The sequence below is a fragment of the Durio zibethinus genome, chromosome 10 (genome assembly GCF_047325235.1).
Source record: "Durio zibethinus cultivar Kanyao isolate XHJ-2024 chromosome 10, ASM4732523v1, whole genome shotgun sequence".
NCBI lineage: Eukaryota > Viridiplantae > Streptophyta > Magnoliopsida > Malvales > Malvaceae > Durio > Durio zibethinus.
Window position 1 is genome coordinate 26,770,548 of NC_143171.1, and position 14,786 is coordinate 26,785,333.

Sequence of the window (14,786 nt, forward strand, 5' to 3'; positions counted from 1 at the left end):
AGATCCTCTCAATCTCCTCTAGTCTACTCATAAACAAACATATATACCTATAAGACGTAAATCTTCAATAGTCTTATGGGGTATCTACTCATAAAACCCTACAATTCTTTTATATTTTTTTTCTCATACCTAACCCTATAAACACTTCACCTATTTATAACCATACAAACTTGCCTATTAAGAATTCTTTTTCTCTTAAAATTTTTTTTCTGCATGTTAAACTTACCTATTAAGAATTCTTTTTCTCTTAGAATTCTTCTTTTGTAAGTCTTCTTATCCATCAAGCAATATTTGACTAATCTTTAAACAAATCTCTTATGGGATTTAAGTCATTATTCCCAACAAAAACTAGGGAAAGAATGATCATAAAGAAGAAAGCAAGTATGAAGGTAAAAGTTGGTATCAAGTTATCAATGGTTAAAGCAAGAGCTGGGAAGCCAAATTCTAAACCTTTATATATGCATACTTGGGTTTTTTTTTTCTTAATTATTTTGTAATCTTTGTCGACCACTAGAAAAATAATATTATTTCAAATAAATTTATGAAGAAATAAAAATTCACAAATCTATGTGCATTAAGAAGTACTTCCATACCCAAAAAGCCTAAAAAGATAAATTCTAAAGATAAGAGGGAACTTCATTATTTTTTTACGTACATCAGATAAAAAAAATGAAGATTTCTTAAAGAAAAAGCTTTAAATGAAAATATTAGAAAATGTACATTTATTTTATGATTATTAGAAGAATGAAATGAGCAAAAAACCTATTGAAGAGGAAGGCTAAAAGAAAGAAAATAAGGGTGCCCAAAAACATAACAATATGTAATGAATATGAAGTAGTTCATCCTTTTCAAAGAAGCAACTTTGAATAGAATGCTTGAGACTACATTGGAAAACTCTACTGCAACCATGGCCATGCATGGTAGGACTTCCTTGTAGCCATACCTTCTTGCCATCTGCCTTTTCTCTATGTAACATATCATGAAATAGTTTGTCTGTACTTATATTTTTTGGAGTTTTTTTTTAACTCAAGATATTTTTTAATCTTAATTCTTGAAATAGAATACTTTTGAGCTTTGTTCCAAAATAAAGATATTTTCATTTGAATAACATCTATGTCAGCCTTCTATTCCATGTCAACATCTTCTTTCTTCAATTTTCTCTCTTCTCTCTTCTTTGCAACTACATTTTTTCTTCAAAGTCACAATCAAACCAATACGGTTTGGATTTGGCTTGCTAGAAAATATCCACATCCTGTTGGCAAGAAGATAAACCTTAATAAGGTTTTTTTTTTCTAAAAAAATAATAGCATTTCATTTAAACATCAAAGTTATGCTCAGCATGAGTGATATGAAAGATGAAAATAGGACATTGTTCTTGTTAGGGATCACCACAGCTTAATATCACTTGTTAGGCCAAAAACCTCAATCTAATTCACATCAGTGAAAACATAATCAAACAATAAATCAAACAGACGAGAGATAATAATTTAACGTCTAATCGACCTACGTTTACGGATGAGAAATAAAATTTAACTATTTGTAGAGAATTACAAATATACATCAAAACATATCAATCACTTAACAATCAATACCCATAGACCCTCTCAATCTCCTCTAGTCTTATGGAGTATTCTAAACTTGAACAAACATATACCCATGTGCACCTTTTCAGCACAATCAAACACATACCCATATACACCTGTACATCATACCTATGTGGACCATTTCAATTTTCTCTAGTCCATTCATAAACAAACATACACACTCATAAGACATAAATTTTCAGTAGTTTTATAGGATGGCTATCCTACAAAATCTTACAACTTTTTTATATCTTTTTTTCATACCTAACCTTAAAGAGACTTTACTTATTAATAACCATACAAACTTGCTTATTAAGAAACCTTTTCTTTTTAAAATTCTTTTTCTACAAGTCTTTTTGTCCATCAAGTAATATCTAACAAATCCTAAATAAATATCTTATGGGATTTGAGTCATTATTCCTAACAATCTCCACCTTAACTCAAATTTTATCAATCATCTGTCTTCATGCTAGACATGCTTAACTCCATCTACAATGAAAGTCTCACAATCATCTTTTCTTGTGTGTCTTTACACTTCACATAAATCGATCCTCAAAATATAAACTCAAACTTCTTCCTTGAATCAAGCTCCTCTAAGCTTGTCTCTTCCTATATCTTGAACCATTCTTTAATACCACTTGTTAGGGATCACCACAGCTCTGATACCACTTGTTAAGCCAAAAACTCCAATCTAATTCACATTAGTGAAAACATAATCAAACAATGAATCAGACACACAAGAGACAATAATTTAACGTGGTTCGATCCAACCGACCTACATCTATGATGAGAAACAATATCCACTAATTGTAGAGAAATATAAACATACATCAAAACATATCAACCACTTAACAATCAATACCCATAGACCCTCTCAATCTTTTCTAGTCCTATGAAGTATTCTCAACCTGAACAAATATATACCCATGTGCACCTTTTCAATACAATCAAACACATACCCATATACACCTATACATCATATCTATGTGTACCATCTCAATCTCCTCTAATCTACTCACAAAAAATATACACATCCATAAAACATAAATCCATAGTAGTCTTATGGGATATCTATCTCATAAAACTTTACAACTCTCTTACATCTTTTTCTCAGACATAACTTTGCAGAGACTTTACCTTTTTATAACCATACAAACTTGCCTATTAAGAATCTTTTTTTTTTAGAATTCTTTTTCTGCAAGTCTTCTTGTCTATCAAGTAATATCTAACAAATCTCAAATAAATCTCAAATAAATCTCTTATGATATTTGAATCATTATTCTTAACAGTTCTAACCATAACCTATCCTCTTCATTACACATCCCCTGCAGCTATTGATTCCACTAATCAACCAACTGTGACATTGTTTAGTCTGAACACACCAACTCCAAATTACTTCACCATCATAATCCCTAATCGCATCTCTCATACCACTTGTTTTACTATTTGTATCCAGAGCACCAACAAAATTAACATTGTAATAATCGTAGGGAGGAGGCATCCACTTTTATGTGATTACTTTTACTTGCATACCAGTTTTTTGTTTTTCTCTGCATACCAGCTTTTTATTAAACCTGGGCATAGTTTGTTTGATAGTTCCAATGAAGCTGAAAGAGTCTTGCAATGTTCCTTCTAGATAGTCTAAATAGTTATCATGAAAAAGTTGGCAAGCTTAGACTTTGGCCACTCTGTTTTAACCAATCTGGCATCATTGTGGCTTCATTTTTTTTTTATTTTTCAAAGGAAAAAACTAGTTGTTGCCAAATTCCTTTAGCACAAGAGCAATAACGAATCGCATACAAGATTATGTATTTTTAAGCATATGGGTTGTTTAAGTTCATAAAAATTTATAAGCGAAACGCAAAAATATTGGCTTTTCTCTAATCATGTCTCATATTTTGTAAGTACCTCATAGATGGTGCTTCCATATATTTGTGAGTACATTATGCAGCAAAGGTTTGCCTTCCACACTAAGACTCATACCCTACTGAGTGCCACACATCACTACCACTTCCAGTCGATATACTGTCTGGATTGCTCATATTATCAAGAAAACTCTCTTGAAACAACCTTTGATTCAACCCATCTTGAACCTCCAGGCACTGAAGTTGCCGCAATTTTCTCCCATCAGAAACTGAAAAAACTCTCATACTACAAAGTGTTAGAGCGGGTTTTAATTCAATTCAAAAGAAGAGGCCAATAAGGGAGATATATAGGAGGGCTCATTCTTGCTTCCTTGGCATCGGGCTTCTTGGAGATAAAAGAAGAGAGCTTAAAAGCTGGGATTTGAGATTCTTTGTAGTTTGTAGTTGAAAGAAAAGAGTAAAGCTTTTACGATTTTTTGGTAAGAAAAAAAGTGAAGCTTTTACATTGAAGTTGAAGAAGTGGGGTTTTGTTGAATGTTAAAAAAATATTGATATGGCAAAATGGTAATGACGTGGCCTAAGTACCTAACATAAAGAAATAAGTTTAAAACAACAAAACTCATTTTTTCTGTATACTTACTACCCCTCCTCCCCTACCTTGGTTGTAAAAACTCAAGGACGAGAGGAAAAGAGAATCTTTATTATAGAATCAAATCTACCAACAAAATCATCAATTTGCTTTTAATAAAGGATGGTGGTAAATAGCGGATGATTATATTTAATCACGTTATTGGACTACACATGGTTTTGCTCAAACACATTATCATTTCAAAATGCTTGGTTGGTTATAATTTTATTTCAATCATCAAAATTAAACCAAAGCAAATGATGTAGGCAAGACAAACAGTATCATGTGACAATTATAAAATTAGCTTGAATAGAAAGGTTGTGCTGAACTTGACAGCCATGAAATTAAACATATGTGATATTTTTATAAGAAAAACAATTAAGAAAGGACACGTATCCCGGGAACATACAATAAACAACTTCTAACCTACCTAATCCTTCATTATTGGAGGGCCCTTCTATCATTAGAAGGTGCGACTGAGTTTTTAACTAGAAGGCGTTGTTTGGGCCAAGCTGTAATTGTCAATCCATATATGAAAGTGAAATGGCTGGACCTAAAGAAACAAGCTAAATTCCCAACTGTTTGATCAAAGAAACCTTTTGGTTCCCATTTTTTCTTCATGCATTAATTTAACCAATTCTTAGATGTTTTAGCTTCAAATGAGGGGAAAAGTACGTTGAACAACGTAGTAAACAGTAAACAGCTAGCTATTGTTTTTCGGATAAATATTTTGAGCTACATTTCTTCATCATTGTGGCTTTGCAACAAAGAGACATTACAATTGGACGAGGGTCCAAAGCTACTTGAGCCTGAATCATCATAAGTCATTTCTTCTTCTTTTGCTTTTCCCCATAATACAGCATAAAACCCCGCAGATAAGATTAATGCTCCAATGACACTGCAACATTAAGATTGAATCAGACTTGTCAAATTGTGATTATACAAGGAAATTGCCCAACCTAGGTATAGGATGTGCGGCCATGTTTGAGATGATTCTGCTTATTATAATTGGGAATAATATTAAACTGAAAGAGATGCCAACAGCCATGTGGTCTAAATGATAGAGTACTGGATTCATAATAAGAATTTCTCAAATCTTGACAGTTTCAAATATAAAATACAAAAAAAAAAAAGAAAAACTGAAATAGATAGTTTTAATTACCTTCCAAGACACAATGCATCACCAAGGAACATGGCACTCATAATTGCTGCAATGACAATTGACAATGGCATGAATATTGTAACATACACAGCCCCTTTCAAGCGTACACCCCATGAATGTACAGCACTGCTGAAGGATAATGCAAAAATTCCCTAAACAAGTAAGGAAAAGAAAAAGAAAACCTTTAAAGAGATCGGAAACCATCTGATCTAAAATTGTAGTTGATACTAATTCCTTACCGAGTACAGGATAGAAGCAGCTACTATGCTAGGTCCTAGTCTCCAGGAACTCTTGTTTGATTCTGCTATTAAGCATAATGGTACAAAAAAAATGACCAAGGACAAATTGTAGATTAAAATTACAATAATCTCTTCTGGATATATCTTCATAATTTGTGACTGCAAAGCATTACATAATTTATCACGTCCCAAATCTTATGATTTAGGATATAACAATACTGCATATTTATGAAATGAATCATATAAAAATGCAAGATAACATATATCATATCAAATTAAAAATAAAATCTCCAAAAGTCTTTAAGATTACAGTTTTCAAAACTTCAAAAGGGCCATTAACTGTGATCTTTACTCCAATTCCGACGCATGTCAAATGAGTTAATTATGACTTGAGTATTTCGGTATTATTTGTAAAGTTGTTGCTGGGATTTTGAATCTTTAGATTAAATTGTATCTTATGTATTCTTAGAGACCTGAGGTTTTTGTAAAATATAATTTTAGAGATTTTTAGAGATTTTGTTTTTTGGGTTCAATAAAATATCTATAGCCTTATATACTTATGGGACTCCTCTCCTGACGTTATTATCTCTAAATCCTAGCTTTGAGCGTGACACAGTAATTAAATAAAGAAATACATATAATTGAACAGTTTTCTAGAGGACACGGGCTGGGAACTAGTTTTACCTGAATAATATACCAGAATGAAGAAAACAGATATCCCATAGCAAGTAAGAGCCCACCAATCACCCAATTTGATTGTGGTGATCCCAGAGGCTGTTGAATTAATACCGATGATGAGGCCCAACGTGGAGAGGAAAGAACTCTGGGACCTTTGTAAAGAACAACCACAGATGCACCAGATATTGATGCTACGGTGCCAATGATTTTAGCTTGAGTGCTTGAGCTTCCCAATTCTACCTTTTCCATCCTGGTTATGGCATTGGCATTCAAAGATGAGAGAAAAGAATTACTGGACTAAGAATACTACCAGGGATTTAAATAGCGGTCGCGGTCACGTTTTCTGTCGCGTTGCGTTTATTGCGTTTTTGGATATAACGGAGATAATTGCAGTCACTGCAGTCATCGCGGTCGTGAATTTTTTTTTGCATAATTTATTATAAAATGTAATAATTATAATTATAATTATAAAAACTCTTATTCAATGATTTTAAGAATAGTTTATGACACTATGTTTTTTATTTTCTAAAAAAATTATTCATAATTTTATTTAGATTATAAAAAGCATTCATATTTGGTTTATCCACAAAATTTTTCTTGGCCAAATTCATATTCAATATTAATTCTAGATAAATCAAATATTAACAAAACATAATATGTTAAATACCAAGCATCTATATTTAATAAAATTACAAACTTAAAAATATAATAATTTTAAATTTCATCAACTACAATTATTGATATATATTTCAAAATTTACCACCTAGTAGAATGACGAGGAGGATCAAATTCTCTATCTTCACTTTGAGAGCCAAGTTGACTACATCTCTATCCCTAAGGCTTTTGTTCTTGATACATTTGGGGTGGAGGATATATTTGAGGATGATACATTTGTGGTGGGGGATACATTTGTGGTGGGAGATACATTTGTGGTAAATGATATATTTGAGGTGGAGGATACATTTAAGGTGGATAATAACCATATAGAGGTGGATAACCATGATGAGGTTGAAAATTAAGTTGTTCTGGTGGATAGTAATGTTCTTAAGTACTAGCAGATGATTCACTATACTCAAAGTTACTAGAATTTGGTCTCCCACCTGAAGATGAAGAACGTCTAGAAATATCATAGTGGTATTTCTTGGTTTTTCCTTTTGATTGAACTGTACATACATTTTGACCCTCACTAGATTCAACAAATGGATGTACTCCGTATTCTGCTATATTAATGAAAAGTTCACCAATAGCAGCAAGCCCAAATTCTCTTCCAAATGGGCTGTAAGGTTGATTTACATCCATATTATCACCCAAATTCGCACCATCACCATCACCATCACCATATCCATCACCACCATCATCATCATCTGGACTTAAACCACCACCATCATCACTCTGACTTGGTGTTGGACTTGAACTTGAATGAGACATATTCCTTTCTTGAGATTGGCGTGATTGTTCCACATTCATTTCATTATCAGAATTATCTGTGGGTAACCAATCAAAGTTTTCACCATCTAACAAAGGATTTTCTTTCTCTTGCAGCAATTTTGTTAGTGGATTATCATCTTCAAAAATATGGTCAAGGCTAATAGGATTAAAACTATTATTTATCTCATCAATGCTCATTCTTTTCTGATGTCTCATCCTTAGCCTCATGTTATAATAGGTATATACAAGTTTCTGAAGTCTTTCAAACTTCAATCTATTTCTTGCTTTGGTGTGAATATAGCTAAATGTGCTCCAATTATGTTCACAATTTGATGCAGATGTTGTTTGACTAAGCACTTTGATTGCTAGTTTTTGTAATTCAGGAACACAAGTGCCATATATCATTCACCACTCAGCTGTATAAAATTATTTAGATTAAATTTGAATGTGCTATACAATTAAATAATATAAATAAATTATAATTATTTAATTTACTATTTACCTAGATTCATTTGCTTCTAAACTCTTTGTGCTTGTGGAGTACCAAATGTTTCATGCTTGTCTCGAAATAATAATAACTACATCAATTGAAAATACAATAATAAATAAATAAATAAAAAATAATTCAATTTTTAATACATAAAATAAATGTTAAAGTTATAAAATAGTATTAAATACTAACTTGATTAATTATTCTGATTTGAGTATCTATCAAAGGTTCTAATCTTTCGATAACTGCTTTTATACCTTTAATGTTTCTTTAAATACATTTGTAGAATGTTCCACTCCAAATTGAAATTATGGATTTAGATAGTAACCTAAACATAATTCATAACAATATTATATTAAAGTAATAAAAAAATAAATATATAAGCAATTTAAGTATAAAAAATAAACATATTTTTTAAATACCATCTATATTCTTGGTTTACTTACCAGCTAAATGTAAGTCAAAGTGCATGAAACTCCATCTATTATCAATAATCTTTTCATATTCAACAGAATAACGATAATTTTGCTGAATTACTTGTTTAGCTCTATCCACAGCCTCGTAAATAAAGCCCATTGTTGGTTTTTCATCACCATCCACAAGGTGCAACACTTTTACCAAAGGCTCATAAACTTTTATTATATCGCCTACTTTTTTCCAAAAATCTTTTCTCAAAATGATTTTTTTGGCTTCATAAGTAGGTCCTAATTTTTGTTGTCCTTATTTTGAATCTTTAAACTCCTATGTATTCATTAATAAAGTTTTAGAGTAATATATTTTAAATTAATATTTTAAACAATGATATCATAAAAAGATGCTAGATTTAAATAGTTGTACTAATTATTAAGTACTAACCTTTGAATTGAACATCTCTCTCAAACTTGCTTTTGCCTCATTATTTCTTCTAACTGTATGAAATAAGTGGCAAATCGGGTAAGAGCAGGATAAAGTATTTGCTTCCCTTGTATATATTGCTTCATCAAATTAACAGTCCAAATGTGATTGTATATAAAACAAGTCACTTTCTTTGCATCATCCAAAACCTTTGCCACATTTTTTTTCTTCCTAATATATTTAAGGCACAAGTCCAAACAATGAGCTGAACATGCTGTCCAATATAAATATTTTCTCTTTTCCATTAGTCTTTTTCCTACAACTTTAAGTGCTGCCTCGTTATCAGTAACTAATTAAACAATGTATTTTTCTCTAATTTTTAAATACATATCTGATACCTCATAAGGTGTGAGAAGTTTTACATATTGGCCAACTTCTGCTGCCATAGAAATCAAATTATGCAACCATGGAGAATCTGCTAACTAAAAAGAGAGTCGATCATATATAAAAAATTTTAATATTGATTCACCCACCTTTTTTTTTTTAATGTTTTTAAAAATGAATCACTTACTTTTGGTTGCCTTGAACTTTTACTTATAATCAATTTAGGTATAGCTACCCTTAATGAAAATTCAGACTCATTTGGAGTTGATTTCCTTGTTCTGTCTTCAAAATATTCAGCAATTAAGCTATGAGAGCTTCATCCCTTTTCATATATGTTGCTCCAACCACTAATTCTTTATCTGAATTCTTGTCTTCTGTGTCACTTATGTTGTGATTAGATACTATCTCGCATGACTTATTTAGTAGCAATGTCTTCATCAATAAATCCTTCATAATCATATTTCCCTATTAACTGTGATAAAAATTCATTTTTTCTCATTTTGTTGTCAGCTTTTTTTAATTTGCTATCTTGAAGAAGTTTCATCATACTTTCTCTTACTATACCTATTAATAATATAGTTAAAAAAAGAGAAAATTAGTTGCACATGCTTATGTAATTTTATAATTTTTATTAAGAAATTAATAATAATATTTTCAAAAGAATTATAAAAACATAACATACCAGTAATGTTGGGGCATGGTGCAACATTGCCAGTTTTATAAACAATGTGTTCTTTGAAACGTGTTATTCCTCATTTTACAACTTTACCACAAAGTTTACATGAAACATTTTCTCTTGTATTTCGCACAGGTGTTTCAAAATGTCAACTTATATCATCACTTGGCGTGCCCTCTACTCCTTTATTTGGAAACTCTTCACGTGGTGGTATACTTGCTATTTTGTATAAAAACAAAATAAACTTATATTTAAAAATATTAATATTACTTATTACATCATTAAAAATTGATTTTACACTAAAGTTTTTAATTTTTAGTTTTTAATCTTAAGAATATCATTAAATAACTTAATCTTTTTGATACACTAATAGATATAAATTATTTTATCATAAATAACTTTCAATAATTATATAATAAATACAATCTTCAATAATTACACAAAAATAACAAAAATTAATCTAATATCAAAAGAATTGACAACAATATAAATATCAAAACAACAAAAAAATTATTAAATTTCATATACAAAATTATAAATTAATATATAACACAATCAAAATATAATATTTAATTTTAATTAATTTTCGTCTAACTTATACAAAAAAAAAATTTATAAAAAATTTTCATCTAAAATCTCTATATATATCATATTAAATTATTAATCCCTTAATTTTTTTAACTATAAATCTTCAATCCCTCTAATTAGATTTTATCTAAAAAAATTTCAAAAATTAAAAATTTTCAAACCTAAATTTTTTATTTTTTAGTTTTTAATCTTAGTAAGAGTAATAGATCATAAAATGCTAAATTTATTAAATAACTTAATCTTTTTGATACACTAATTGATATAAATTTTTTTTTATCACAAATAACTTTCAACAATTATATAATAAATACAATCTTCAATAATTACACAAAAATAACAAGAATTAATCTAATATAAAAAGAATTGACAACAATATAAATATCAAAACGATAAAAAATATTAAAATTTTGATACAAAATTATAAATTAATATATAACACAATCAAAATATAATATTTAATTTTAATTATTTTTCATCTAACTTATACAAAAAAAATTTATCAAAAATTTTCATCTAAAATCTCTATATATACTATATTAAATTATTAATCTCTTATTTTTTTTAATTATAAATTTTCAAAACCTCTAATTAAATTTTATCTAAAAAAATTTCAAAAATTAATTACAAAATTAAATAAAAAATTCAACCCCCAACCCCCCAACCTCCCACCACACCCAATCTCTCCCCACGTGCCCCAATGTCCCTCAATTTGTTTAATTCTAGCAGAACCATCTAGAAACGCAGCTTGCTATCTTCTATTCATCTTCTTCGTGCGTCCAAAGCTTGGCTTTCTAGAATTTTCTTCTTCTCTTTTCTTTTTCATCTTTCATTTTCTCTTGCATCCCTTCATCACTATCACTTGCCTAGTATCTATGAAATACCTCGTTTGTCTCTCTCAAACTCTCACAACAGACATCATTTTACAAAAAATTTACAAAAAAAAAGGTAATTTAACTTTCTTTTCTTACCTTATTTGATCTTTAATGTTGATTAAAAACTTGAGGCTGATTTGAATTTGAGTGTCGAAGCACCGATTGAATGGTTGAAACTTGAAATAATTCGTCTGTTTTCTATCTCGTTTTTAGATTAATTTTGATGCTAAAGGTATGAACTTCTGAGTTTTATTTTTTGCTTTTACTTTTACTTTACTTTTGCAAGCTTATTGTTTTATTCTACAGAGTTGAAAACTTGAAATTTTATTTTTTTTTGAAGTATTAGATCCGTGAGTAGGAAAACGAAATAGCGGCAATAACGATCAGTTATTGCTGCTATTCTCAGTTACGCCGTTATTTTGCAACCGTTACACTTCGTTTTTGTTGTGAATGAATTTTTCAACCGCATTTTGTCCAATAGTGATGGCGGGTGGTGGCGCTACTGCAACTTTACGGCCGCTATTCCACTATTAAACTGCTATTTGAATCTTGGATATTACCTTAGACATGAAACAACAGAAATTGTTGCATAAAATTTTCCACTTCTTATATGCTTGCCAAATAGTCATCCATTTCCCTTTCGAATTTAAAAAAAGAAATTCTGATTTTAGTGTTATCATTGTTGGGAATATACATATTTTTCTGTATTTATGGTAGTTAAGATTTGAATTTTGTTACTAAAATTAAAAGTTAAACATTTTATACCAACTTTCTTTTTATTGTGGATTTTTCACTTTTTTTATATAAAAGTGAGGCGTAGTCTAGAGATAAAGAATGAGTTCTCATATTGGATTCAACCTATGATTGTTAGATATAACCTTTCATGGATGGCTGCATGAATCAATTTAGTTGAGCTTTGGATTCTTATTTTCCTTTACTTTATTTTACCGAAATTCATCATGTGCCGTTGATGAAAAAATTAAGAAAGGCATAAGTAATCAACAGAAACATTTTAGTCAACGACAGATCATGAGTATTGTTTCACCATTATGAATTAGTCAATCAAGTATGAAGGAAGAAACCTGAAGAAGACAGCAAGTATGAAGGTAAAAGCTGGTATGAGGTTGCTGATGGCAGAGGAAAGAATTGGGGTGCCTAGTTCCAAACCTTTATATACAGATAATTGACTTGAAAACCTGTCTCCAAAACATAAACACAGTCTTGGTATATTATCTTTTTTTTTTATTTGACACTATATGAAAAGAGTGAATCCAATTTAGAAACCAAAAATTACAGGTTGATGTTCAGTATGGTTCCATTTCCATACCCAACAAAACCAAGAAGGCAAAGTCTAGAGATGAGAGGGAACTTAAATGGAGGAAACCCTGATTTGCTGCATACACAAAATAAATAAAAAATACATTTTAGAGCAAAATATATATGCATCTGATTTCAGATGATCACCAGAAGAAGGAAAGGGAAGACCTGATTAAGAAGAAGGTTACAGGGATGAGAACAATGGTGGCTAAAGCGTAACAATAGGCAAGGAAGGTGTAGTAGCTTAACCCCTTTGAAGAAGCAGCTTTGAATAGAATGTTAATGACAACGTTGGAGCACTCTACTGCGACCGTGGCGGTGCATGGTAGGACATCGTTATACCAATACCTTCTTCCCATATCACTTTGCCTGTAATAAAGTCTCCCAGCTCTCCTGTCTTCTTGGCTATAAAAATTATGGAGAATGGAAAAGACAAAGGCCTCTTTCTTTTTCTTCTTTATTACATAAAATCTTTGAATGACATCATCATTTTGCATATTTTTTAATAAAAAAGTTGGTGGTGATGTCATTGTTGGTTGCTTTGTCCAACCAAATTTAAATGCCACTAGCATCTTACCCGCGCATTGCCGCGGATCATAAATTATTAATAATTAAAAAAATCAATATCATTTTAACATTTATTTATTTTGATAGTTGATTACTTGATGAAAATGAAATTAAATAGTAAAAAAAGTCAAAATAAGCTAAATCGCTTATCTCAATTCCTTTTGAACAAAGATTAAAAACAAAATTAAAATCTGAAAGCAAGAAAAATCAACTTAGAAAACAAATTCTTAAGGATTATCAATACTCTTACATCAAAATTTAAGGTATAAACTATATATTATAATAATAATTTAAAGAAACACTAATAATCTTGATAAAGAACCAAAACCAAAAGAAACGATCAAAACCAATATTCATTTGCATCTCAAATAAACGTCAGTTGATCAAAAATTGGTGTATTTGTAATTAATTTATATTGTTTTAACAGTTTTAGTTTTGTATAATACACAAACAACAAAGTTAACTTGTGGAAGATACTCATATTATGTTTCAAGAAGATTAATGCAGCTTCTTTATCATCAGAACTCCTGCATAATTTTCAAAATTTTAGTTCTATGTACTTGCAGCTTAAGATAAGCAAATTACAGGATAATTTATTTCTTAGCTTAATCAACTAAATACATTGTAAAGCAATACTATAGGATGAAAAGTATCTAATACAAACATACCTTTAAAACAGAGATTGAAAGCTTCGCAAATCTCACTCTGTTGACCAACTTATTTGTTGATATAAAAGTTAGAAATAAACTTCCTATACACCATATCTAAGCTAGCACACTAAATTTATCATTTTCCTTCATGTCCATTTCAAAGCAATTACATATTGGAAAAAAATGGAAAGCAATTAAAAGTTGCCTGACCAAAAGGATTTTTTTTTTTTTGCAACTTCTCCAACAACAAATATGATCTATTTGTAATCTAATTAGTCTAAAAAAAATAACCATGTGTCTTTATCTCATTTAAAAAAAATTTGTTAAAAATTTAATATTGACCAAAAACTTTTTAAAGCATGTGTTTTTATCTCTTTTAATTATGTTAATATCACTACATAAAAATAGAGATTTAGTGACTGTTTTTTAGCGGTGTTTTTAAATAAACGTCACAAAGTTTCGTGTTTTTATAATGTTAACAGTGTTTTTTTATAAAATACCACTAAATTCTTGAATAGTAGCATTAGGATTTAAAAACACCATTAAAAAAATATTTTTATGGTGTTTATTGACCTAAATACCGCTATATACTTTGACTTTTAATTGAATGAGATTATTTAAGGTATTTTTTGTCAAAAATATCTTAAATAACCCTATTTAATTTTTTATAAGGGATTATTCAAGGTGTTTTTTGGTAAAAAAAATGCATTGAATAATCTTAAAAAAAAAATAAAGGATTATGTTTTTTTAGGAAACATTTTGTAATAGTCTATTATGTTTTTTTTTCTTCTCATCTTGGCATTTGTTTTGTTTATTTTTTCAGGT

General features: G+C 29.7%; 1 protein-coding gene across 1 annotated transcript; it reads right to left on the reverse strand.

The window, feature by feature from the left end:
- Positions 1–4,517: 4,517 nt before the first annotated feature.
- On the reverse strand, positions 4,518–13,184 carry LOC111292961 (WAT1-related protein At5g40240-like). The gene is made up of 8 exons (XM_022885624.2): positions 12,913–13,184; positions 12,755–12,820; positions 12,510–12,623; positions 6,162–6,405; positions 5,478–5,636; positions 5,239–5,390; positions 4,816–4,974; positions 4,518–4,629 (listed from the first exon to the last, which is right to left on the reverse strand). The coding sequence occupies exons 1-8, from the start codon at positions 13,101–13,103 to the stop codon at positions 4,518–4,520; spliced, it is 1,197 nt and encodes a 398-aa protein (XP_022741359.2). The 5' UTR covers positions 13,104–13,184.
- Positions 13,185–14,786: the final 1,602 nt, after the last annotated feature.